We start from the raw sequence: 27,868 nt of genomic DNA on the forward strand, positions 1-27,868 counted from the left end.
TAATAATGAATTAATGGACGGACCAACCCCAAGTACTCTGAATAAAGGTAGAAACCCAAACCTCATGTGTTTTACCACAGTGGACACAAAATAGTTCAAGCCTTCTGTAGAGTACACTTCTTCCCTTATTCTAAGAAAAACATTACCTACTTACAGTTCATAAATGAAAGGATAATTCAGGCTTAAAGATTAATATTTGTTCCACATTTGTTTTCATGTTTTGTTCTGACTTCTCAAATACAATATTAAAGTAATACCAGAACTGAGTTGCATGATCTTCCAAGCAACCGCCATGCAACTCCTGTCACCAATATTTGATGACAATTGCCTGTAATAGATGCAGAAACACTTTTGTCATGAAATCTATTTAGAAAATATGAAGGTCCACAAATGGCACAATCTTCCTTAAGGAGGCTGCTGGATTCCTTTCACTAGGAAGTTTCAGGAACACAGCAGAAAAGCATTAATTTGGGATGCATGTGTGTTACACTACTTACATTACAGATATATCACGTCTTAATTCAGAGCAGAGAAACACAGTAGTTCATGTGCTTACAGTCCCTTCTGACACTTTCTTATGATCTCACTTTGCAAGAAACCTCCAGCAATAGGGAATTCACTCGTGTACTGAAAAGCTCTGTGGCTTGATATGTCAATATTTCCAAATTCTGATACTAACAACTTTCCACCTTCCAAACAGAAGGCGATGCAGAGGCAAGTAAGGTATGATATTGAGATAATCTTTGGAAATACAGCCCCAGCGGGATTAAATAAATGTAATGTTGTACTGACTGGCAGAGAGACAATTACATTGGCACTGAGATACTGGCTGCTGTCTGGAGCAACATCGCAAATTAGAAACTGCTTGCATTTATCTTCTAAAAATAATGTTCTGATCATAACCTTAAGAGCTGTAACCTCCCAAATGTAAAGCTTCTGCTTTGTGAATAGCTTAGAAGGACAAAAGAAAGCCAATTAGCTTTTAATTCTTGTAGAGGATAAAATTACAATTCCCTTCCAACACCCATTACAAAACATTATCATGTTCAAGCTGCATGAGAAACCATTTACTGTTCACATTGTCGCTCACAAAATCAGTAAAATATCTTACTAAGTTTAGTATATGGAAGATGTGTAAAAAGAAAGCCACACAGCTAACTGGAAACATTATATGACTTTCTTTCCCTTTTCCTTTGGATACGTAAATCAGCATCTTAGAAAAAAAGATCTCAAAAACGACATACTGAAAAAAAGATCTTTTGAAACAATGGAGTGAGTTTCATTCAAAAGGAATGCTTTTGGAGCATAGCAGGAAAGCCCAAATAACCACTTCTACTAGAGAACCCTATGATTTCAGAAATGCTTTGTAGAGTGTGTTTCTGAAGCAAAGTTCTACAAAGCCTTACATTTTTTGTGTGTTGAGCTCACAACCACAGAAGAGAAGAGCCTCTGTTTAAAAAAAGATAAGCCATGAGCATTTATATAATAAGGCATTCCTTGACATAGTCTCCTACCTACAAATTGAGGACTATTCCCCACTTGTTACAGAACTATACTGGTCACTGCTTTCAAACCATGATTTTTCACAATTTGAATAGCAACATGCCTTTGATTTAGCCTCATCGATCCCTTTACTGCCCCTTTTCAAGCGATTACAGACACCAGTCAGAGAGATAAAAATGGTTAAAAATATGAACAGCAGTGGTCTAACAGAAGATAAAAAGCTGTGACAATTTAGAAAGAGTTTTAACTGTAATTAGTCTGCTGTTACATGCTAATGGATCTGAGTATGTTCAAATGTTCATGGAAAAGAACATTGGCTACCCAATCTAGAGAAGAAAATACTAGCCACAAACTGTATATTGTCAGTGTCTGCATCGCTGCTCCCAGCAGAATGACCAGGAGGCTACAAAGAAAAGTAGCAGCATCTTACTCTCCTACATATTACTGAAATTTGATAAAATAATGTAAGGTAAGTTGAAAACCAATCTGACAAAAAAATCAGTCTGCACTTTACGGAGCAAGACAAGCAGCTCTACGATCCCTGAAGATCTTGTGGTCTATCCTACTTCTTCCACTATTAACCATGAAAGCATTTTTGCTAGTGGTGCAGCTCTTAGAAGACTGCGAGACTATGGGTTTTACCAGAAATGGGCTTAATACTGTATGTCACAGAAATTTTCCTCACTGTCTAGGTCGGTGCTGGAGTTCGCTTAAACTTCTATTGCAGTTCCCCTCCTGATATGTCCTCCTATCTCCCACTCTGGTCAGCACAGTTTAGGAATGGATCCTCATGCTTTATGACCATAGTATGTGATAACCATATCAACAGAAACCTCTCCCAGTAAAAGGGGTTTTACGGATCCTTTATGCTGTATTGAAAGACCAGAGTAGCATAAAGGGACCAGCATTGCTTATCCACAGTATTCAATGCATTCTAGGATGAAAAGGTTAATAATATGTAATCTCATGCTGTATTACTGAATTCCAAGTATTAACATTAACGTACTACTACGTTTATTTACAATATCCATAAGTGTTTGAATATTAGCTTAGAGAATACATTGTTTTCAGCAAAAATAGGGGAAAAATAACCATCAGTTAAATCAGCAGAATTAACCTGCCAAAGACAACTTGCTTTGAAGTGGAATATTATTCTAAAGAAAGTTAACCCATGCAGTTTTTAAAAGCTAACCCAAATACAGTGTACCTTGTTAAGACATGAGATAATGTGACTGAGGTCAATCCAAGGAGTACCCGCTTCTGTCACCTGATGGAAAAGGTGATCTCGGAAGAGCTTTAGTAAATACCTGTCTCCAGTTTCTGACCACGTTGGGTCTTTCTGAAACCTAGTGTAAAACAAAGGCTCATATTAAACTTCAGAAAGTTAAGACAAAGCAAAACCCATATATACACATGACTGTGCTATCTGATCAAGTCACCCTGCTGCTCTGCTGAGCTTCCTGTTAAGATCTGCAATTAAATTAGTCTCACTCCTGCCACACAGTCAGAAGATGACACATTCAAAGCTTCTCAGCTGAAGTAGCTAAGTTAATGCCTATGAAAGGCCCACAGAAAAGCAATGGAGGAAAACAGTGGCCATCTTTAACAAGTTTTCCATGTAAATGTTAGAAACTAGCTTTACAAACACAACTCTACTAGCCAAGTCTATTCAATTACGCAGAAAACAATAATCGATGGAAAGCCAACCAGGAACACTCAATTTTTATGCAGTACCTCATAAAAAACCAAGCTGATAATTAACAGGCTTAAAACAGATATCTACATAATTGGCTGCAGTTCAAGAGAGCTACACTTTTCCTCAAAAAACTATTGTTGCTCACAATGGACTAAGAGAATCCAATTGGAAGCAAATGTGGCATATCTATGTGTAGTCTTCATTTATTTAATATTTTGGCCAAAGTTGCTTATCTTACTGTCTCAAGAGTTAACAACTAATCTCTTCAGAGGCAAATACGGGGAAAAATGTTTAGCTTAAATTTACAAGGGAAGAAATTTTGCATTGCAAACTGAGTTTTGCATGCTCTACACCACAAAAACAAGAATTTCTTACTCTGGCCTCTCATTGATTGTTCCCAATTTTGCTAGAAGCCTAAACAACCTTCCATTTTGCACCTCCTAGAAAACAAGAAAGATTATTCAAGTTTCTGAAACATAAAATTAAGACACTTATTTGCCAAAGATATACTGCAGTAATGCCAATGAAGCACTATGAACTACAATAATTGATTTATTCTAAGATGATGGTATAATTTTTTCAGAAAGATATCTAGATCCAGTACATTATATCGTGTATTGGTAGCCCAATTCTAATCTTCGTACTTCACATTTAAGTTCTAATGTGGAGATTTGACAACCAGTGACAACTTACTGCACTAGAAGGAACTGGATCAGGCAACCAGTCTGTATGTGGAAACTAGTCTAGCCTCGCTTGCCAGCCTACATTCAAAAGTAAATTAAAATACATGTATGATAAACAAGAAGAATATGTTAACACACCTGTGTGCGTTTGTATATACACACATGCTTAGCTAGACTGTAGAAGTAAATAGTATAAATAGCTGATTTCAGGCATATAGGAGAAGAAATATTGTCTACTAGATGTGTTCTTGAAGAACGTTTTGTAGATTATTAGTAAATACTGTTTAGTAGTAACACCATACTGAAATTGGAATTACAGTCTAGTCCAAATACTTCAAAACAAGTTCTTCCAAAAAATCTAGAAATATCATTTTTAATTTTAATGCAGTATAAACTCTAAGTACTCTGAGTAATGACAGAGGCAAAGCAATCAGAATAAACTCACAAGAAAGAATATTAGCATTTTAAGATGCTTAAAATACCTGTAATCAATTTATTTCTTACATCTTTCATTATCATTTACGTTACAATAAAAAGTGTTATATTTTAACCTAGCTTGCATTACACCATGGATTAATTTTCAGTTTAAGTAAAGCTGCTCAAAGCTGACATGAAAAAAAAAAGACTCTCCTGACATTATTCATATTCTCCAGTGGCCCAGCTCTCAGATGTTATTCATGCTAAGCTGCATCTCACTCCATGCATGATCATATTGATTTCAAATGAATTCAGTCTGGAGTAAATTACTGTGCACAGCTGGGTAAATAAAGTAGGTCAAGGTGATAACAGCTTGACCTCAAACAACCTATGGGGTTGCAAGATTTTTGTTACCAGTCTAAAAAACACACAGCAGAACAGCTTGTACTTCAATTAAAGCTGCATTTGGAGATCGACAGTAAAGACTTACCTTCTCCAGCTAGCAGAGGTCTATACAACCCCAAAATAATTTTTTGGCACATGCCAAAAACACAAAAGCCAAAAACACATCTGTGTGAATGCTACAGCCTTGTCGATTCCCTGTCAGTGGCAACAGAGAGCTGAGCAACAACACTGGCTCTAAGCCTCCAGGTGGCCTCTCTGCAGGCTTGGTAGCACATAGGGCAGGGAATTCTCCTAGAGTGGATTAAAGGACTTGAAAACAGAGGCTTTGCATGCTTGAATGTTGAGACACGTAGATAATGGGAACATTAAGGTGAGGAAGGAAAAGGACAGAGTAACGGTCACTGCTGCGTGAAATGTGAGGAACAATATCCGTGGCTTCAAGAGAACACTAACATTATCTACACAAACCACTTCCAACATCATAAGCCCCTAAGCTGTGGATGACTGCATGCTTGGAGAACATGCAGAAAAATAACATACATGCTAGTACTGTTTTAACATTCCCCCCTAAGCATCTGCTTTGGAACAATAATGAAGAGAGGATATCAGGCTAGACTTAAGCGATATTGTAACTCTGATGACACTGCTATTTATCACTCCTAGATAAACAGCTATCGATGAACTAGCAGCTATGCAACAGTTTGGATTTGCAGTGGCTCTTCTCAGCTGCCAGTGAAAAGCAACTGCTATAAAAAAAACTGACTGAAAATGCAGATTGCTTCATGCTGATTACAGGCCAACCTCCCCTTTTCATTATGGGAAAAAGTCCACCCATTCAAATCTGAGTAGGCACAATGGGCCACTTTGACAAGAAGTGATCTTAAACATTCAGAGCAGGAGTTGTAGTTGACTGCAATAAAAAGAGTGAACATCCATCACGTAGAGCTCTGCAACCAGAGTAGGCACCATCCTGCCCTTCTGCTGCTCTTAGCCATGAAAGATTTTATTATCTTTCACAAAGAAGAGAAAAACAGTTGGTTATCCAACGCAACTATGTTAGAGAAATTAATAGTACAGTCCACCAGAATACCATTCGTTGCCTATTTAAACGTGCTCAGTGATTGCATGCAAGGGAAATGAGCCACAAGGCTTGATTTAATCCACCGAAACTCAATACCCTATCTTACTCAAATCCTCAGCCGTATAAAAGCCTTTACAATGTACTTCAGTCTTGTTAGAAAATTCTGCCCTCAGTGGCTTCTGAAGAGCAGATAAGATGAGGCTCAAACCCTTTCCTGCTGAACAAATTCACACTAGCACAGGACAAAGTACATATTTCCTTTGTAGCTAGCACCTGGTACTTGACTGAACTTGATAGACCAGCCAGACTCAGACAGCAAAATGTGTACATTTTAGGGAAACTGAAGATCACTATCAAAACCTTTATCTCCATAATCTAGCATTCATATATTTTTCTCTTTCCAAATAAGATAAGCGGCACTGAAATCTAAATCTATCCAAGAATTTAAAGAAAGCATTTGTTGCTTTATGATCTTGAATATAAACAAGATCTAGTGTGAGGTGACATGGCATTATTTACTCAGAATAATGCTTTTTAACTATGCAATATAGAAAACATTTTCTTAGGACTGCTGGTTGGACATGAAGATGCTACCTAATTTAAAGCCCAGCCAAGCACATTCTAAAACTACTAGTTCTTGGAGTTTTTGGACTTTCAGTACTTTGAACAGAGTTCTCAAAGTCTGCAGGCAGCTTACTTGGGTTACTGAACAAAGTAAACAAACAAAAAACCTGAAACTACAAAACATTCCCTCTTAAGGTACAGCTGTAGGAATACATACTACAGGTCTTCCTGTGCAGATTACTTAATGATTTACCTTTGCAAGGTCTTCCTCAATAACATCATTTCTCATTTGAGCAGCATCCAATTGAGTATAGAATCGCGCACCAATCATAGGCATGATATCATTTACACTGCGAAGCCTGTTTTGGTCAGTCAGCAAATACCTGCCAAAATATCCCCACCCCCCAAAAAGATTACTTACACACGCTGCAAGTGCCAAAGAGTTCATCCTATTATGATTTTACTTGACCCCAGTGTTTAATTTATGAGTTGACAGCTTTTGTATTTTTAAAAGAGATATTAACAGACATAACATTTGTGCTAATTTACTTGCCTACTTCCAGTCAGTTATTTATATTAGCCAAGGGAGTGCTTTCATGAGACTTCCTAGCTCATCCCGCTCAAACAGTAAGGGAAGATCCAAAGATTCAGATTATGATGCAACTGTTTTTCAGATGAGAGAAGGGACAGAGATATCTACTTTTACCTCTTAGGCTGCAAGAGTAGAAATGTTGACTATACCAAAGAACACCACAAATTAATATACAACTAAGCAAAACTAGCACTAAAGTCTTCGGTCAAAAAGGCAACATGCCTATTCCTTAACTCCTTCCAAAACTATGATATAAGACAAGTATACTGCTATGGTAAATGATAAGTAATAAATCCCAATATGGAAGATTACTTAAAAGGCATGGGTGTTGTTTGTTTTTACACTGTTTTTGTTCTGTGTTTGTTTTGTTGTGTTGTTTTTGGGGAAACTTGCTTTGTATATTTGCTTAAACATTAATACAATTGTATTAGGAGCTTTAACAGGACATTAATTTTTTTTAGATATATCATAAAAATACACATGTGAATCAACTTTGAATGTTTGCATAGACAGCACGTTATTAAGCATTATCACTTAATGAACATAGACTGTAATCTTATTTGCATCTGAAAGTGTTATTTTGACATTATCAACTGTATGTTTAAAAAGTCATCATTGTTTTCAATAATATTTTACAGGAAAATAAATAAAAACAACAGCAAATAAGTGAGGTAGCAAACTTACAAGATCAGATTCTTCAGATCAGAGGAATAGTTGATTGTCACCAGTTCCATTGCTTTCTGCAAATTCTCTCTCTGAATTCCTGATAAAGAATTGCAAGCCAAAGCCAACACAACTTTCCCCAGGGAGATCAGATCTGTTTGCTAACAGGGAAAACATGCACAGATAAGATTCATAGTACAGATAAATATTACATACATTACTAGAGGGCATTTAAGACAGTTCTTCAGTAATCTTTGAAGAATTTGAACAACTAAATGTTATAGCTGTGCAATACAGCTGTCCAAGAAGTTAAAACATACACAAGAGAATTTCAATACCTAACAATTTCAAGGCAATATATTTATCTTTGAGAGCTTCAGATTTATCCATTTTTATCTTAAGGATAATACCAGAGTGAAATCTTTGTAGAGCTTCTGCTCACTACAAAATAGGTTCTAACCACCCCCACACTCATTCCTGAGGAACCAAGTAGCTGATAGCAAATAGCATATCTTCTTGATACAAGATGCAAAAATACCTATCAAAGATTATTCGTTAAAACAGAAACAAGACCTATTGGAAACCAGTAGGTCAATATTTCTGTTCTAATAAAACAACACAAAGATTTTCATCTCTTACGGCCTGTGTGAAAAGATAAAAACTGCCTGAAGTAGCTAGACAGGAACAGACCTGTGTGGCTCACAAATGGAACAGAATCCCATTTGTGAAGAAATCCTTGGTACTACTAACCATTTTCCTTAAGAGTAGAACTCTTAAAAGATGAATACTTTGTACAGACTTGGTTGCAAGAGAAACTTCTGCCAATTCTACTAATTCAAAGGACAGCTACCAGAAGTTACTGTGAAAAGCCACATCAGATTTTGAAGTTCTCTCTAAAACCAGGACCCCAATATAGTAGGAAACAGTAATACTGATTGCAAAAGCTGCCCAATTTCTCCCACACAAAATCTTTCAAGTGCATACAACTTGGCCAAACTTGAAATATTTGCATTTTTCTGTGCTGGATGCATTTTTCAGACAGAATTTAATAATCAGCTAGAGAGACTTGCTGACTTTTTTTTCTTAGAAATGATATTTTTGTGAAAAGTAAGGAGGTGAATGCTATTATTTATCATGAATGTCAGTTCCACATTCTGGAGGAAGGATATGATGTTTAGCAGAGAATGTCATCATACAAGGATGATAGCTTCTGTCATTTCTGTTAGAGGCCAAAAAAATTGGTAGTGGGATAACATTAAGAGTTCTGTTTAGAATTTTGGAGCTAAAACTTTGTGAAACTGCTGAGAAGGTGGATGTGTCACAGCCCCTCACAGCTGTTCCACCCAGAGGGGTAGCAGTCTTTGCTCTTCCTTTGGCTGCAGCAGCTGAACAGAGCTTTTCCCTTTGGCCACATCTTCCAGATGTTGAGGCACAAGGTAAAGAACATGTTTCCAGGTCTACGAACATCCCTGCTGTTTCTATATCAACTGCTAAAGTATGATTAAGCAGCACAATTTAAATGGATAAGCAATGTGACAGAAGTTAAAAAGCATGGTACAGGGCAGTCACTAATGGAGACAGAAGCCAGATGTGGCAAATAGAACAGAAACAAGGACAACACACAGAGGAGATGGGACTGGCATATGCTAGACTTAATTTCCTAAAGAACCAGGAATTCCTCTGCATCAGCATTGCTTTGTACTTTGGCAAAGAGAAATGAATGAGACCAACAACCCCCATTTTGGTGGGAACCTGCTTACTTTCACTACCAAGTACAGTCAATTTGAGCAGCAGAAGACACTGCTATGGTAGTAAACAGAAGAACTCTGCTGAAGAGGTATCTGCACTGAGACATCTTCACCTTGCACAATGGGTTTTTTGCCTTTTTTTTTTTTTTAATTTTTTAGGTCTTTTTCCAGAAGACTTAGGGGAAATAAATATTTGTATTAATCTTAAAATGATCTTTGTTCTCTCTCGAGTCCCCTAGTTAAAACCTTCCAACATTTTATAATTGATAAAGCAGTATTTTACATTCTTTATCATCACCCAACCATGACTGGTATACCCAAAACATAAAACTTAATCCTATTTAAATACCATCTTTGCACAGGCGCCTTCACAATACAGACTGCATTTGATTTTAAAAGTGGTTGAGAAAAAGGACTACATTAATTTCAGCCAGAAAATTCTGAATTCAGGCACTTTTCTTTTAAACCATTTGACTTGCAACATAAATTAGCGTTTGTTTCATGAAGTACATCTAATAGAAAACTTGGCAGAGATGATACACACCAATGCAGCCTCAAAGATACATAATTCAAGTTACAGCCAATGCTTGACTTATGTTTTGATTGCAAAATTGGCTTGGATTCATCCAGCTAATTTTAGGAACTGACATGTTTGGTTTTTTTCGCCTCTTGTGTCCAGTTAGTGGAACGAACATAAGGACTTACAGAATTCAGATTCCTATTTCAGAAGGAATCAAACTACCACCTGCTAACCAACTCTGTGCCTCCAAGCAAGGTAAAAACTTCCTAGGATCTGAATTACACCATCTTCCTAGAAGGAGGAAAATCTGCATATTCCTACTAAACCTTAACCTTCATCACTGAAAAATTCATCCATTCGTTCAGCCCCTCCAGCTTCAAGGCAGGGGAAGTTTAAAGGAGGCACACAAGAACTGACAGACCTTCTAGGGGCAAGGGCACCAGATGTAAACAGTATTCCTGCAGTAGTTTTACCAGTTCAGGCAACAGGTCATCAGGTACAATCATTTATCTGCTTACACATCATATTACGCTCTTCACACAGTTAAGCATCACACCAGCCATCCGCTTACCAGACATTTGCTGAGGTAACTATCAACACTGACTATTAAGTCATACAAAGTTGATTCACAACTTCAAAGAAAACTTTTATACCTTTTAAGTACAGGGTATCTTTTGTCCAGCTAATAACCATTTAAATAGCAATTCGATTAATAAAAACTAGCTTGGAACAACCTCTATCTCCTGAAAAACTTTGCTAGTGAAGATTTTATCACCACCATCTTGGTCACTGATGGAAATACGAAGTAGCATTAGGCTAAAAACCAGCCTCTAGGAGATACCTTCAGGAAGAGCCTTGATCACTAATGTTTCCCCGTTATCAAATGAGTTTTAAATATGTCAATGAGCAAGTTAAAAATTAATTGAATAGGTACTCCTTCTGTAATTTTAATGTTAAAAAAGATTATGTACTACTATGCACAAAGCCCTCAAGATATCTGAGCATTTTATACAGCTGGCTTTATTAGCTAAACATGTAAGCTAGTCAAATAAATCTGACTTTCAACAAGACCCATTTTTCTAAGTTCTTTGAAACTGACATTACTTTTTGTTTATCCTATTTCACTGCTGTGCTTGGATCAGTAATAGCTTAACTTCTACGATCCACTCTACAATTCTGTGGATTTGCTCATCCTTTTAAGCTCTGGAATTGTACTTAGAAGTCCCTCCAAGTTCCTAGATTACATTTTATTTCATTTTTAATTTCAACATTAATAGTTAAGATGCCTCTTCAGTTAGTTTCTTAAGTTTAGGAAGGTGTATGTCAAAGTTATTTTGGCTTACTACATTAAAAATATTTACTCTGAGCAAACGTAACCTTACAGCCTTTGCTAAATCAATAACACTTATGTTTTCTCTTCATTTCACATGGAGAGGACTAACTTTCATTTTATTTCAAATACAGAAATATTTATTAAACCTTTCTACTGTTTCCTGCATCACCGTTTACAGTATTACTACAAGAATTTAGTTATTGACTGACACATGACTTATAAGATCAGGGGCGAGGAGGGGGAAGACGATGTATATAGGTTTATGCATCTTGTTTTTAATGTAGGTGGCTATTCCTATATTTTTAGCTTCCCATATTGTTGCCTTTATTTAACTCTTAAATAATCATGTAAGCTAATGCATTTAACACAGAATCTGAAAAAAAACAGACCATGAAGAACAATTGCATTCCTTTTGCATAGCTCCTCTCTGTTCTGGTCAAACTCTTTCCTATCTATGTTAACAAGGGGGAAATAGCCAGAAAGTGAAAAATGCTAACAAAAATACCTTCCTCCACTGAAGACAACAACAAGGAAATGCATATAAGCTGGGCAGTAAACCAACAGATAACCTACATTTTTAACAGTCACAAGAGTCCCAGAGGAATTCAGGAACTGGGTCATGGATCAAGAGGAAGGAGAAGCTGCAGCTGTTATTTTGTAGTGCTATCTGGCTAGGTCAAACAAAAGGTAGGACATGATAAATGACCCCTGAATTTCAAGGAATTAATTCCATCCAGAATCTCTGAAGGAACAAAATCAATTGTGAGAGCCTAGCCTTTCCAGAGGAAGCAACAAAAAGGAAGTAATACAATGTTTTCTAACTCCAGTGTACATCTTTCACACCGTACACTTAAAGAGTACATCTGTTTTACCAGTAATACTTCAACAATTTAAATACTAAGAATGTATAATGCAAGTAAACAAAACCCATTTCTAAACAAAACTAGGCATTACACCAAGCAAGTTAGTTGCCAAATGTTGGGCTACTATGGTTCTAAACGCTTTTGACAGATTGGTGCACCTCCAAGTATTTTTTTTTTAGATTTGTACCTCCAAGTACGTAAAATATTCTGCTTTAACATTTCAGAGATATTATGACATTCAAGTAAGATCTGTTCTCCTGCTGCTATTGAAGTAAACTTCAGTAAGCAAGTATTTAATGATAATCTCATTATAGTTTTAGTACTGGAACCCCTCACTTACATGTATCCCTATATTCTCTTGGCTGTTTTCCATTACATGATTACCACAAGCCCATTGATATGTAGTAGTGGGTACTTTGAAGTCCTACTCAAATCACACTTAAAATTGCTTTACTGTATTATTCCAAGAAAAAAAAAAGTTGCTACCTTCTAGGACAAGGTCTCCAATAAGCTAGTTTCTGCCTGGCCAAAGTTCAAACATTTCATTTATTACTGGAAGACTCTGAATGAGCAATTTTCTCACAATGAATAATCTCAATTAATGAAAATAAATTAAATCCAACTTCCTACTGTAGTCTTTCACTCCCAGTACGGACAGGGTACGTGATGACTGCTGAAGCAATGTACTTTACCCTGAGGGGAAGTTAGGGAAAGAGGCACTCCTGTACACAGTGATGCTCCAGATGACTGTGGAACAGTTTTGTTTAAGTCTAAAGGGATTCTTCTTAATTCAGGAATTATGCAGAGTCCGCACTTCAGAGAACGCCAGGAGAACACGGAAAAACTAGGAGCCTAAAATAAAGATACACTCGAACCTTTTAGGAGCGAGGAGAAGGCCTAAATGCAGTTACTTTAAAAGATCTCTTACTCCTCTGTGAACAGACATTTGTCACAATTATTTTTGTTAAAACATAAAAGAAAGAGCAAAAACTGCTACTGAAACATTTTCTGATCTCTATCGCTAAAGGAAAATCTTGCATTTCTCTTTCATTAGAAATCTGTCATTCCAACAATTTCTGAATTATTTTGTAAAATGCTAGTAGTTTGACCTGTTCAGCACATTTGCTGAAATTTCAGAAGCAGAAGACAGCAAAATGAATTTTCACTTTTCTAAGACATTGTTTTCTACAAACAAATACAAGCTAAGATCAAATCAGGAATGGAAGATACAGTTATTTAGAGATAGACATATCAGACTACAATTCAATTAAAATATTAGTCTTCCAGAAGGAATCACATTGGTTTCCCATACTCTTTGGGCCAAGTCATTAACCTCACTACAGCACTGTTGTCTTACCTGAAACTGAGCCATTAACGCCAGTGGATTATTTTGACTGTTGTCAAATGTTAAAACATCAAAGATTCCAACACAATTAACTCGTAACCTTTGGAACAAGAAAAAAGGAACAAGTGTCACTACATTTGTTGTTTACTCCATTTTTCCTAATATTCATTCCATTGAATGCTTTCACTGAAAGTTTTAGTATGACAAAAAAGGCATCTTAGTACTATGAAGCAGGAAATCCTGATTTTACTTTTTTATATAATGCAGACAGATAGCCTTCAATTTACAAATAAATTAAGAAGTTACTAAACTGGCAGTAGAGGACTCAAACAGTATTATGGGAACAACAGTACATAAGCCTTCCTGAAAGGTGTTTAAATAGAGCTTGGACAAAAAAATCTTTACAAATTCATCGCACTGCTTCATATCAGTTAAAGGTAATAGATCTTTCTAAATTAGATTTGTTATTTGCCTAACAAAAGTTCATGGTCAGCAGCTACTATGAACAAAGACCACGGTATACAATGAGAATGAATGCTTTCATTACCTTGTCTTGCCAGTTACTAGAATCTTTGTTGGATCCATAACTCTGCATGCTAGTCCTGCTGTATGAATGGTCCGTAAGGCAGAGCTGAGCTGCACAATATACGCCCATATCAATGACTCTGGAAGCAAACCCGCATGCTGTCGTGGTAGAGGTCCATCATGCTGACCTAGTAGGAAATTCTTAGCATCAACAGATGGCTGCTACATATAATTAAAGTTAAAACATTTTGAATTATACAGTCACAGTCATCAAAAGACAGATAGCTATTTTGTTTTAATGATTTTTTTTTTCCATTCTTGGAAGTACAGTAAACTTTAAAATGCTGCCAGTTCCCCAGGTATTGTTTTCACTCACATTCAGGAAAACTTTGCTGATTTTTAAAGTTCAGAATGAATATTCACTGCAAAAAGAGCACCATTTAAAAATTGCTGGAAGTGGGCAGGGGCATCAAAACACTTGGATATTTGAGAAGTAAAAATGTTGGTATTCAAACAAACAAGTACATGTCAGAATAGCTGCAACAGATCCTGTTTCATCTCCTTTGCTGTAGGAAGGTATACAACTCATACATGGTCTATTTGATAAAACTGAGGAAAATTGAGTAAGCTAGCTTCAAACTATGTAAGCAAATCAAAGTGGAAGATCTTGTGGCTAAACAGCACAAACACAACTTCATGTGTGTTCTGCTGTGATCCAATTCACTGACAAGTCATCACTCTATGACCCTTGTTTAAGGGGCCACACAAAAGCAATGCATCCCTTCATTTCAGAATGGATTTGTAGTCCTTTCAGAAGTAAAAAGTACTTATTTGCAAACACCCAAATTCAACACTGCAGACTGCTTCCCAGTAACACTGAGCCGTAGGTGAAAACAGTAAGACACAGATGAATGTTATTTTCTGTAAGATGTCTTTAACACACGGTTGCTACTCTTTGCATGACACAGTGCTCAAGAGAAGAAACTATACCCAGAGAAACATTCACTTCTTGTGTTTCTTCCACAAGAAATGTATCCATATCCATGCACTTGCTCAAAGTAAGCATTTGTGCGCCTCTGCATGTATGAACACAAGAGCGCTGAAAAATGAAACATTATGGAAAGCTTTACTTCAAAACGTACTGATTTGGAGTGAGTGTGATAGACTGGGGACATTCCTGGTTTGACAAAAAAATGATGACAAAAAAAACAGAACACTAGTTAATTTTGCAAGTTCAAGTTGCTTTGGTTTAGATTATAAAGGTCAAGACACTGCCTCCTTTAAATAGCATCAAGCCTGCCACATCAACTGAAAGCTGAATCTAATGAGGTATTCCTTGTTTTTTCTGGCCTCCTGATGAATTGTTATGCAAATCACTTCCCACAAGCCAGCATACCAGAAATCTCATGTAGTAGGCTCTACCCCCACCACGATTCTCTGCTCTTCAGCGTGAGAAAAATGATGATGATATCAAATAAGTGGAGAGATGTAAGATCCTGTATTAATCAAGGTTTTTCTCCTAGCCATTACTTGTTATACAGGACATTTTTGGCAACTAGCACTGCATGAGATGCATTTAACAGCAATCTCTATGGATTACGTAAGACAGTTACATATGTCCAGAAGAGAAGTGTTCTATAATATGTCTAAGAGAAGAAGAGCCAGAACTTGGGGCTATTTTTCTGCTTGTGACTTCAGAACACTTGCCCTTTGATTTCCAAATTAAAGGCACCGTAACCAAGAGGATATTCAAAGAAAAAAGTTGAGAGAGCACAGCTTCTCCTCCTCTATCAGAAAATCCAAATCAAGCAGCAGTATTGTTTACTATTGGAAGGATTTTGCTTGTGGCTACAGCCAAATCCAGGCCACTGCTTTCAGGCTGCAGCCCTTGTTCCCATGCACTATAGGTACAAGCTCAAATACTGGAAGAATCACACGTGAAGTGCCCTCTTAGATATCTATCTGTTCAAAACAACAAAGATTAAAAGCAGTTCAGTTTGTTGTGATGCTGGTTATGAAACACGTTCCCTGAAGGCCTACCAGGCCTGCTGCAGATAGCACTTGAGCAATCATCCAAGAAAACGAGACTCAAAAGCTCACTGTGCAGGTGAAGCTGAAAGCTTTCCAAAAAGTGCTTAACATGTCAAAAAACGTAAAAAGAATTTTGAAAAAAGTTAAAAAAATTATCAAGATTACATTAGTCTAAGAAGTGATATTTTAGAGGTTCATATTTGATTTGAAATAAATTCCTAGCACAGGTTGAATCCATGCAGTTTTACAATATGTTCTTCCTCTAGTGCAGGATAGACTCACTCCTATTAGTGCTTTCATTTGAGACACAGTACATAAATAATAATGAAGAAGGTTAAAAATGCAAGAACTTCCACTCCAGATACATGAGTAATCCATTATTTTTCTTGCTACATTAAAATGAACTCAACAGGGGTTTTTCGTTGTTGGCAGTTTTTTTTTTTTTTAAGTTCTGTGCTATGATTATCTCAGCTGAGAAAGAAGTGTGCTCTTTGCACTGTCATGTCTTTTTTTTTTTTCCTTTTCTCTTTTTTTATTCCCCCAATAGCTTTTGAATTAAATTCAGTTCTCCCATACAAGGACGAAGCCAGAGTTTGTCCCGAGATGAGAAGGAAAAGCTGGGACCCCTGGCAGCAGGATCTGCTTCACTTACTCGGACAGTAATGTTGCCACCATAGAGTGTGCTAACAAGCAACCTGTTCTCACCAGACATAGATAAAAAAAATCAGAAGCCTAAAGAAAGATTTAGGTCCCATTTAGTGATTAGCTATCAGGCCTTTAAAGCAGTATTTTACATTGAGAACTGTGAATTTGTTTAGAGATTGTTTATTATTCCTCAATAATATTACTACAAGCTAAGATATATGCAGTAGCTTTCCTTTCTCTCCCCATTCTAAACCATGAGGGACATGGTTAGTGGGCATGGTGGTGATGGGTTGGACTTGATGATCTTTACTGGACTTCTCCAACCTTAATGATTCTGTGATTCCCTGAGGAAATGCGACCTTCAATTTTACATTCCCCAGTTTCCAATATACAGAAAGGTTCTGAACGACTAATGTAGCAATACATTTAAAAAAAATATGATACTGAAAATCTGATTATTTGATTTAGAAAAAGATCAAATTATCCTAAAATAACTTTTGCCAAAAGCTGCTGGTTGTGTTTTTTTCCTACTTCAGAGTTGCTTCATGCTCTCAATAGAAAATTAAAATACTTAATCGTCTTTGGTTTTAGAACATTTGTAGACAGAGAATCATCGTGTTGACTTTAAATATATAAATATTTTTCCTGCTCATCACAGTCTGGGTACATAACTTCATTTTAAATTGAAGAGGTTTCTTTTTCTGAAAAACACACTCAGTGACTGGAGATGCAAAAACTACAAGACAACAATGTCCACTTTTCTGGATTAAATACTACTTTTAACAATGCATCCAAAGGAAATCACTGTCCAGGAAGCTTGTCTACATTCATTAGAAATATTAATTCACTGTGGAACAGAATCTGTGGTGCTGAGAGCTACCATTAAGTGCTTGTACACTATGTTTAATTCCTGAGTATTTTCAATACACAGATCAAAGGAAATACCAGAGGCATGCTCACCTCTGACATTAACCCTCCCAAAAACTCATCAGGACAAAGAAACAAAAAAATTAACTGACAGCAGCATGGAGTTATTCTTCATTTGCCAGGATTTTCTAGCTGGCAATTGTAAAATATGTATGCTTAGAATGTGGTTTACTGTTTAATTAAATCATTGGGCATTTAAGAGAAAAGGTTTTTGGTACTTTCCGGCTAATTCACTAATTTAAATAGAATGTCATGTCTGCAGAGATAAATGGCCTAACATTTACCATCATCTGAAACTGAAAAGTATCAGAACAGTGGGAAAACATACAAACATTCTAGAGAAACAGTTTTAATGTTAAATTCAGACTCTTCATCAAAATGCAAGTATTGAGGAAATACGAGGAATGAGAATTAAACAAATAGGGATAATTTGAATAAATATATTCCAAGGTAACTGAAAGGCAGACTTCTAATTTTAGAACTTGTGAATATTTAACTGACAGAACAACATAAGATTATCACATTGTACCACTTCAAGAAAGAATATTTCACTGCATAAAGAACAATACCAGGAATAAATTCTATAGAATTCAGAAGCAACAAAGACATATGCTTGCAGGTGTTTAGAATAAAAATAAATGTAAGCTGCTGATTTTTTCCCCACACTACCTTACCTACACAGTAATAGCATCTGCAAATAGCATGGCAAAACAAAAAAAAAACTCATCACAGCTGATCACATACACATCAGAAGTGACAGCTACATAAACCATAATCCTCAGCTTTTAACTGTCAAAATCTAGAGCTGCCAACTTGAGTGTTCAATATAAATAAGGTTGCATACCTGAAATCAAATTCTGAGTTCACTGATCAGGTTGACAGTGTTGTGCCTCCTAAAACCTTAAAAGCAATTGCACTAATCTGGGTCTCATGCTGCAGAGTACCCAACTTCCATCCATTCCCCTGCTTCTCTTGGAAGCCTCCTCTAGGCAGGCAGACGGCCAAGAAACTCTGTGAGGGGGTGGAGAAAGGATCCGTGAAGGCAGGCATTTTTGAGAAATCAAGTTATAGGTATGCAATCTTATTTTTCTCTTCTAAATTGCTCCTTCTACGGAGGACCAGATTTGAAAGCACCAGTTACCAAAAAAAAAAGGTCAGAGCAAAGATTTGCAGAAAGGTTTGGTAAAACTGGTGAACAGCAGGTTACTTTTTCTTTTTTCCTTCTAATTTATATAATAAAAAGACCAGAAGAGTCACACTCAGGAGAGAACTAGCCTCCTTAAATAGCACTAAGTTCTGCCACAATCATTCATTTTAATTAATAATTTGTTCTGGATAAACTGAAGTCAATGTCTTACTTTCAGCTTCAAAGATCATCTCTGCCTAAATAAAAAGGTTGTATTGGGTCAAATAAAAGATCTAGGTAGCCCTATAGCCTGTTTCAATAACATATGCACTAAAATCAGAAGAGTATCTCAGTAAACCTAAGATCACAAACAAACAGAATACTCTGCTATCCTCCAGTGATTTGCTGCTCAGAGACCTCCTGAGCTACTGATTGTCTTTGGAGTTAACAGTCCTTGAAGTATTTCTCTTCTGTGAATAAGCACACTTTTCCTTTGAACCCAGGCAATATCTTGTGACAGATTTCCATGACTTAATTATCTTTAGCCAGGTTTTGAAATTGCTATCTGGCTAGTTTCTTTTGCCAGTCCCTAGGTTTTGCATTGAAAGAAACACAACAGTTGCTGCTCATTTATTTTCACTGATGATTTTCAGACACCTACCATATTCCACTCATTTTTAAACCCACCATATTTCTCTCCGTCTTTAGAAGCACGAAAAGCACTGTTTCACTTTGCTGTTCCTCATATACAGGCTTATCCCTGTCACCTCTGAACTTATTATATTTCTCTACATCTTTCAAAACAGGTAAGGTGGACCACAGTTACATATACTAACCTATAATGCAACCATATCACGGATACAGTGTCTTCCCTTTCATTGTTTACTCTTTTCTTAATCTGTACCAATCTTTTCCCTATTTATTTCTATTCAAGAGGACAGTACTTTCCTTAATCTACTTAGCTATAAGCCCCAGATATTATTTTTTCCAGTAGCAACAGCCATGACAGAGGCCATCAATTTATACTTAAAATTAGGATTATGTTTTCACTCAATCATTTCATTTACATCTATTACACCGAATTTCACCTGCTGGTTTTTACTGAGTGTTCCAGTCTTGTAAGATCCTTCTGCAATCCATCACAACTAACCTTTGTTTTTTAATACCCAACTTATTTGGATTAGTTATCAGCAAACTTTGACAGAGCATTATTTACCTTCAATACAGGTAAATCAGTGTGTTAAGATGTAGAATTCCCCGCTCATTCCTGTGAGACTCCATGAGTGATCTCCCTACACTGTGAAAACTGACTGTACGCTCTTACTGTTTCTTATCTCCCAACCAGTTATTAACCTTACTTACTGAGGACTTCTCTGATCTGATCAACACTTAAGGTTGTTTTGTCGTTGTTTGCTTTAAAGAATCTTATGGATGTCACTGAAAATTATATTTACTGAATCTTCCTTCAAAGGCATGACTGCTTCGAAAAAAGGAACAAAACTTATTATTTCCCAGGGTGACAAATGAATGTGTCCAAACAAAATTTATTATGCCTTATATTAATTTATCTAGAACATACATCAATCTTCTGTATGTAATACTCTAGAGAGGTGTAAAAAAAAAAATACAAGGACTGATTTACATGGAAATTCAAAAACCACAGGTGAGGGGACACTCAGAAGACTAGTCCCGCACAAAATCATGATTAACTTAGCAGTAGATATTCCACGTTTGCCATAACAAATGAGTTTCATATCAAGTTCACTGAATTTGTAATTATGATCTTCAACTTGCCATATGACAAGTCAGATATGATAAGTCAGCCTAGCGGTTCCTCTATCTCGAGGTATTATCCCCAAAACCAGAGGTGGAACTCAAGTTCCGACAGTACTGAGCTGACCAGTCCAAATACAACTGAGTAGCATGAACTATTCAGCATTCGAGGAACCTACAAGACTCTGTAGTCACACACTAACAATCCATTATATTCTGATCTACCGGATAGTCAGTGTCAATCTTTTGAAGAGATTGAATTCACATGTAAAGGCTCTAATTTCAAAAGGCGTGAGAAAGAAGAAACTTCAGTTTCTGTTTCACTTTAATCACTGGTCACCTAAAGGCATTTAGGCAGCAACCACGTCAAGAAAATAAATAAGTCCAGGTCACAGGCTTTTTTACTATCCCTGTGCTAGATCTACTTCCAAGGTTGGTCCTGTATTGAGTGGGAAGATAGGACAAGCGAACGCCAAGGGTACTTTCCTACCTAAAGTCATTCTGTGATACCATTCAATTGTTAGCGTGCTTCTTTCTCAGTATGATATTGGTTCGTGTTCAGTTTTGGCCTGCTGTGTTCCTGAAGGACATCTGCATGCAGTCTGCAGGACCATACAGGCCAAGAACTGGCTCTAAAAGGCATGAAGTGACAGTATACTGTTTTGTAGGGAATGAGTTTAGCCATATAAAGATGAGTTCTACTGGGCAACATAATATGCTGTGATAGATTTTACTAATGATGTAGCCTTAATCCTCAGAGCATAAATCTGCAGAAAAAAATCAGACCTATGATATGAAATTTGTCAAAAAATAATACGATAGAAATCTTTTCCAATTCATTTATTGTCTTCAACTAGTAGTTAACATTTCAGAAAATTAAACAAAGCACTGCCTAATTATTCCTCACAATACTTTCCAGGGAAAACAAAAAAACCCTCACACACCACACCATTCTGTAAGTGCAGAGAACCTGAATAATACGCATCACACTGATGAAGCAGATGCCTCATATAAAACATCTCCAATAAGCATCAGATGTCACCCTGTGACAGATCTGAAATTAAAATCCCATGGCTCTTGGCTCCCAATCCCCCTCTGTGTAAATTTGATATCCTGTAGACAAAGATTTTTAATTCACTTACAAACTGAAAGATTTAACTCAAGTAAGAAGTTATTTCCAAAAAGTTTTAAAAAGAAAAAAGAAAAACCACCAAAGAAAAAGAAACCCTATATTCAGCAATTTAATTCAGAAGCAGAAAAGGAAGACACTTCTGATCCAATCAGTTTATGGGATTACAAAAATAGACTAGCTAAAAAAATTAAGATGAACAACTTCTAGCTATTTAATTGATCGAGTACTGTAATAGTTTACAGAAGTATATTATGAAAATGTGTTTTCCTTACCCCATTTTCTTTTTGTGAAATAGGCATCAGCACTAGGGTCATTGAAGTGTCTGCTCATCATAGTCTCTCCTCCAGCATGAAAATCATATGCAAAAACAAGAGCTTAAAAATAGAGACATGTGACAATTACTAACTCCAGCATATTTAGAAAGAAGTCACAACACATTAATTGGGAGGAAAATAAGATATAAACTCACAATGTTCTCCAAATGCTTTAGTGGTAAACACTTCACGTAAGGTTACTATATTTGAGTGCTGAATTTTTTTCCACATGTCAACCAATACCATGCACTTCGTGTTAACAAGACGAAATCCTGGAAAAGATCAAAAAACATACTTGAAGATGTTTGGGGAGGAGTTTTTTTTTTTTTTTTTTTAACTAGTATGTCTTCTAAAAATTCTGAAAAGTAACCAAACACTAAAATAAGATCAGCATGCTTAGGAGTGCCAGGTCTGCAGGAACCTCTTGCTCTCTTTACACCCACAGAGTAATTCTATCAAAGTCGCTTCAAGCTCTACACATAGAATATCAAAATATGTATTTAAACAAAAAATAGCACTGGCATAAAAAAAGACAACTCCGTTTTTCTCACCATGTATCCTCCGAAGGCAATATGGCAGGTCGTCTTTACTATTTACAGCCTTATAGCATGACGTAATGTACCCGAAGTTGCTTGTTTTCTGTATCCGATTGGGTGGTGGCAATGGTTCTAAAGGAAAGAGACTGTGGTAGCTGTCCACTTCTGCTGGAACTGCTAAATCAGTACATGCACAGAAACATATTAGATATAAGTATGCTTTGAAGGAATTATTACAAGAGCAAAGAAAATGAAATCTGCTATGTCACTAACATGTAAATTCCTTGCATCATTTTCTTCATATGCATGTTAAGTAAAAATTCATTATTTCTGCTTTAATATCAATAGATAGGTGCCTGGAAGGGATTCCAGAAAGCTAAGATAACTGTCCTCATAACAATAGTTAGACCAAATAGAACACTGCATCTCTTCTGTCGATTTTATCTGCTATCTTCTCTCTCATCTTAAAAACTCATCCTTCTGAAGAACATTTCTTTGTTGTGTCTGTGGTATTTTTTTGCTGCACAGACTCACAGATAAGCACCCATTTCCAAACAGACTTCATATCACTTTAAGAACCCTATTTCATCACACAAAACAAACCTGAATCTTGTATTGTAACATACTGGTTTAGAAAATAGAGGCACTGAAGGTTTACAAATCAAGTTAAGAGATTACACTCCCAAGAAGAGATACACTTGCATCTCAGCTGGGTTAGTGAACTAAACTATATTTTAGACTGTATCATATTCATATTAAACACGCAACTGAGAAGTAAGAATGCTACAACCAAACACAGCGATCTATTTAAGTTAAACAGAGTTGATCGTAAATTCTTCAAGAATCAAATTACGACTAGTACGTTCCTCTTTCCTGCCAACTAGTACAAAACCTCTGATGACATACCAGTCAATTCATATTAAAACTATCAAGTTTGCTAGTAGAGCATTTGAAAACACTTTTAAGGTATTCCTTTAAGAGGATGAACATAGAAAACAATGCAATACTGCTTTGCATAAGGCTCTATTGCCTCAATAATCTCTTTTTTCACTATTTTAAATATTCCCAACCATTACAGTGTTTCAAAACAGAATAAAATTACATTAAAAGTGAATAGAAACAAGAAATAAATTTAATATTTCTGAAATACTTTGTTTTTGGTTATCTACAACACAGACTTCATTATAAAAATATAAACAGGAGAGTTATGGGTTTGTTGTTGTTGGTTTGTTTCAAGCCACTGGTAACTACTGTCGTATACGCATGATTGCAGAACAACATGATCACAATTTACATTATAAGAAATACTTACCAGGAATATCAGCCTGATCAATCTGGGCCATCGTTATCAGATGTCTATTGATCAGTTCCTGAAGAACAAATTAGGTCAAGTTTTGAACAACAGCTTGAAAAGTTAATGACTATGTATAAACTCTTGAATGGAAGAGCTGCAAAAGACACATTAGCCAGAACTAGCGTTGACAGAGGTATCTACTACAGTAAGGCTGAAGTGAACAGCAGTCACAGCCAAGCCCTAAAAGAAGGGCTCATTAACTAACACCCTTCTTTTCAGTTAAAGGCTTTAAACTGGATAGGATTACAGCTTAAATGAATGCTACATAAATGATCTAAAGTGTACTAATATGTAATACATAACAAGTAAGAATATTTACACAAACAGGCAATCATGGCATGCAGATTAGATTGCAATCACATATGCTGAAATCCACACAACAACCCTCTTCTGTGCTCTGTCCACCACAGGACTAAGTTTTTAAAATTCTCCATAGGGAAAACTGACTGCACAGCTGCTTAGTCATCACTTCTCTTCTACTACTGCTAATTTCCCACTTTTCTCCAAAATACATAATTTGCCTTTAAATTCTCTTTTATCTTACCTGTCTGAGCTCATCTGCCATGAAGAAGGAAGGTGCATTTGCTTTTGGCTGCATATAAGCAACATGAGGTGCAGCTGGATGGTAGATGTGGTAGTTTGGAAATACCTGCAAGCAAAAAAATATTAAGCAGTTTAAAATCCTTAAGCATAAGGAAAATAGAGTTTTGTCATCCTATTAGTTTAAGCTACTGAACTATAAAGTCTTCAGGCATAGTGCATGTTACAAAAAACACTGTCAGGTGTATTGCAGTTTCCTTACATGATACTCAATACCAGTGATTTCAAAGGGGTGTGTGTAAGTACATACTTATTTTTATTACTGTCTTTTCCCCTTCACTATAAATGCAACATTTCTTTAACCTATCAAACATGAAAGCAACTTGGAATAATCACTGATGTTTTCTATGTATGTATCCACTGAGATGTACATAAAATGTTCTCTAATTTTGTATAAAAACAAAACTCCATACAAGGTAAATGGAGAACAAAAAAAAATTTCTAGTCCTTTGTTTTCCAAGATCACTGAAATCCATCTCAACATTCAAAAGGCTAAATCTTCACACACAAAAAGGGTTTCAGAATGTCATGAATAACCCATACAGCATTAATTGATTCTGTCTTTGTAAGCTCCAATTACTTTCATGCTAAAAGCAAACATACCATTCCTGTGAGAGGTGCTGGAGTTGTATCAGTATAGAAGTACGTTGTTCCACCCACTGTTTCCTTCTGGATTACCTGGCCAGTAGATGGAGGCTGAGAGACAGCGTTAGCAACAGAAGCAGAGGCACTAGTAGGCACCATATAGTTTGCTGGGTTAGGAGTATGACTTCTTCGTCGAGGAGCAGGAGATGTATGAGGAGTGATTTTGGGGGAATGAAGAGGAGAAGATCCCGCTGACAGTGACATTCCTTAGAGAAACACAAGGAGATATTCTTGATCAAATCTCTGTTGTTGCCTTTTTTTTTTTTAATTTAAAAAAATCCTTTACTACACACACTTCAGAACTGAATAATATTCTGGGCAGATGAGAGGCTTAAGGATAATAACATCTTTATGAAGAGTTAAAGATAAAACTGTAATAGCAAGACTGGAACAGACATTTTCTTGAGAAATCTTTCAGTTCAGAGAGAAAAGGCTTGAGAATTTATAACCTTCACACTAAGAACTGGGAAAGCACAGATAGAAAGAGGAGAGATGAGCCAGATTAATGCTTTGTCTGAAAGAAGAGAGTTTATTAAGCTGCATGGAGAAAATATTAATAACTTTGTGGTAAGTGAATGTTTACGTAAGTTAGAGGAACAGTCAATGAAGCTTGCCAAGCTATAACTCATTTAACCCAATTATGTGTTCCTCCTACTATAAGTAAATTCATGAATGACTATTATGAGAGTTAGATCTCTAATGATTACAGTACACAAATAAGCAATAAGAAACAAACTACTTCTAATCATTTCAGGGGAACCTATTTTCCTGTCATAATCAAATAAAAGTCCAGTCTCCTCAAGATCTATGTGGTACGTAGGAAGAGGTAACTTCTCAGAATATGAGATCTGCAAGGTATTCATACAGACATTTGACAATTTTCTTAAACTTAGTGTAAACAGCAATCAATAAAGTAAGTTTAACTGAAGATAGTAACTAAACTGAAACTTCAGTTTAGATTTGAAATATAGTGCTGCAGTGAGGGGAAAAAAAAAAAGAGGGGCAACCTACACTATATACAAGCTTTTTAGTCTCCAAAAACTTGTTTGGTTGTTTCGTTCAAGAGTTATAGTATACAAAATTCTCAGATACACCTATTTATTATAATTTATGAGCTGCTGAAGAGACTACCCTTTAGAAAATTTGTAACATTACTCCTAGTAGAAGATATCAGTTATCATGGTATTTCGATGAATACAAAGAGGAGCACTTCTGAAATCTTCTGCTGCTCGGTTCAGATTGGACTGCACGTTTGATTTTTTTATTGAGAAACTATTATTAGTAGTTCTTACAGGTATAATTCCATATTTTTTTCCAACTCTAAGACTTAGTTTCTTAAAATGCATTTCTGCTGAAGCATGGTTACAGATATAAACCCTTTATGTCTTTGAGTATTAATGGAATGAAAGGGAGAAGATCAGTTATATGAATCCTTTCAAATGCCCTTCTGGTCTCATGTAACTGCCATTTTGGAAGGACCTTGAAAGTGTAATGAAGATCATCTGGCAGACAGAGCATATGGGCTATTCATTTGCCAATACACATAATTAGTTCAAGATATGAAACAAATCTGATTACATTTTATTTTCATACTACTAGAACACCACTGCATGGGTTACAATAAATTTGCTGCTATTTAGTAATGTGGTAGGATTCAGCAGGCAGAGGCAGCAAATACCCAAGGTGATAGATACCTTTGAGAGATCCGCATTCTGCAGTGAGTTCGTAAGTATTAACAATTAAAACCCTTTTAAGTCGCACACGCACACAAAAAAATCTTACAGTGGAACTGATGCAGAACTAAATATTTATGGGAATAATAATTTAGGTGCACAAACTCAAGCAGATCTCATCAGCTTCATGAGGATTTCAACCAGTTAAAACCCTATTTATATTAATATTTAACTAAAACAAAACAGGATGAGATAGCAGAACACAATCTGAACACCCAGGGTAGGCAGCATCTTCTTGGACATACTACAAGAAAGAAAATGAAAATGGCTGCATTAAAAGGTGAACACATTCCTACTGACTCACTCTGAGGGAAAAAGACAGCACTGAGCATAACGGTAAAACTGTGGTGAATGTGGAGAACACCTCACAGAATTAGGTCAGCTGTTTTCAATAGTGCAATTTTATCTAAATACATAATCATGAGTGTAAAAGAAAAAAAGAGGGTTGAATAAAATTAATCATATTTCTAATTAAAATTGTATTTTATATAATTACACCATGATCTTGACTAAAAAAGTAACATTTTAAGCTTTCTGTATGAGTTTAAAGTTCCCTATATCAAAATTCAAAAGCCAATAGGACTACTGAGACAAACACTAAAACAGGTACTTCAAATTGTCCTTCCCAAGTCTAATCTACTAGTAGATGGCTCTCAAATCCTTATGTTGATGAATCTTAAAAAGAAAGTAAATACTACCTTGAAAGGCAAGCTGCAAGGAAAAAGAGCTCCTCTTGCTTCAGTTATTCACATTTAAAAAAATAAGTGTAATGGTGGTACCATACCAACATGGAAATGGTTGTAGGCTTTCCAAATTTCTGCAGAATTCACTGTAACAGCACAGGTTACCTACATGTACCTTCACCCCCTGCTGTTCTACTGTTGACATACAGAAAGATTATTTGCACAGGACAATTAAGTTAGCCTTCCCTATTGTTGTATTTTTTCTTCTTGCATTGTTTTTTTATTTTTGAATTCTCATTGAGACTGAAGAAAGTGGGAACTTAAGGAAAGGTTTGGAGGATAGTCACCTCCAGCTGTTTAAGTGGCATTTTATTCACTGTGTTTCAGTATTCTATTAAAAGCTGAAGACTGAGATGAAGACCGATTGTTGA

At 36.2% G+C, this 27,868-nt stretch overlaps 1 protein-coding gene across 11 annotated transcripts in view; it reads right to left on the reverse strand.

Annotated features, from left to right (window-relative positions):
* The window catches only part of PAN3 (PAN3 poly(A) specific ribonuclease subunit), a 77,098-nt gene that overhangs the window by 3,399 nt on the left and 45,831 nt on the right, over window positions 1-27,868 (reverse strand). For 3 of the 11 annotated variants that reach the window (XM_021378712.1, XM_021378654.1, XM_021378703.1), the window contains 12 exons: window positions 24,980-25,227; window positions 24,321-24,425; window positions 23,735-23,792; window positions 22,438-22,605; window positions 22,042-22,158; window positions 21,845-21,946; window positions 13,961-14,126; window positions 13,426-13,513; window positions 7,626-7,765; window positions 6,603-6,732; window positions 3,575-3,639; window positions 2,711-2,849 (listed from right to left, as the gene is read on the reverse strand). In XM_021378712.1, the coding sequence (XP_021234387.1) occupies window positions 2,711-2,849; window positions 3,575-3,639; window positions 6,603-6,732; window positions 7,626-7,765; window positions 13,426-13,513; window positions 13,961-14,126; window positions 21,845-21,946; window positions 22,042-22,158; window positions 22,438-22,605; window positions 23,735-23,792; window positions 24,321-24,425; window positions 24,980-25,227 (1,526 nt within the window). Of the gene's footprint in view, window positions 1-107; window positions 329-2,710; window positions 2,850-3,574; window positions 3,640-6,602; window positions 6,733-7,625; window positions 7,766-12,760; window positions 12,921-13,425; window positions 13,514-13,960; window positions 14,127-21,844; window positions 21,947-22,041; window positions 22,159-22,437; window positions 22,606-23,734; window positions 23,793-24,320; window positions 24,426-24,979; window positions 25,228-27,868 lie in introns of those variants that run through there. The other 8 variants (XM_021378744.1, XM_021378665.1, XM_021378694.1 and 5 more) reach the window with 7 other exon arrangements.

The sequence above is a fragment of the Numida meleagris genome, chromosome 1 (assembly GCF_002078875.1).
Source record: "Numida meleagris isolate 19003 breed g44 Domestic line chromosome 1, NumMel1.0, whole genome shotgun sequence".
Taxonomy (NCBI): domain Eukaryota; kingdom Metazoa; phylum Chordata; class Aves; order Galliformes; family Numididae; genus Numida; species Numida meleagris.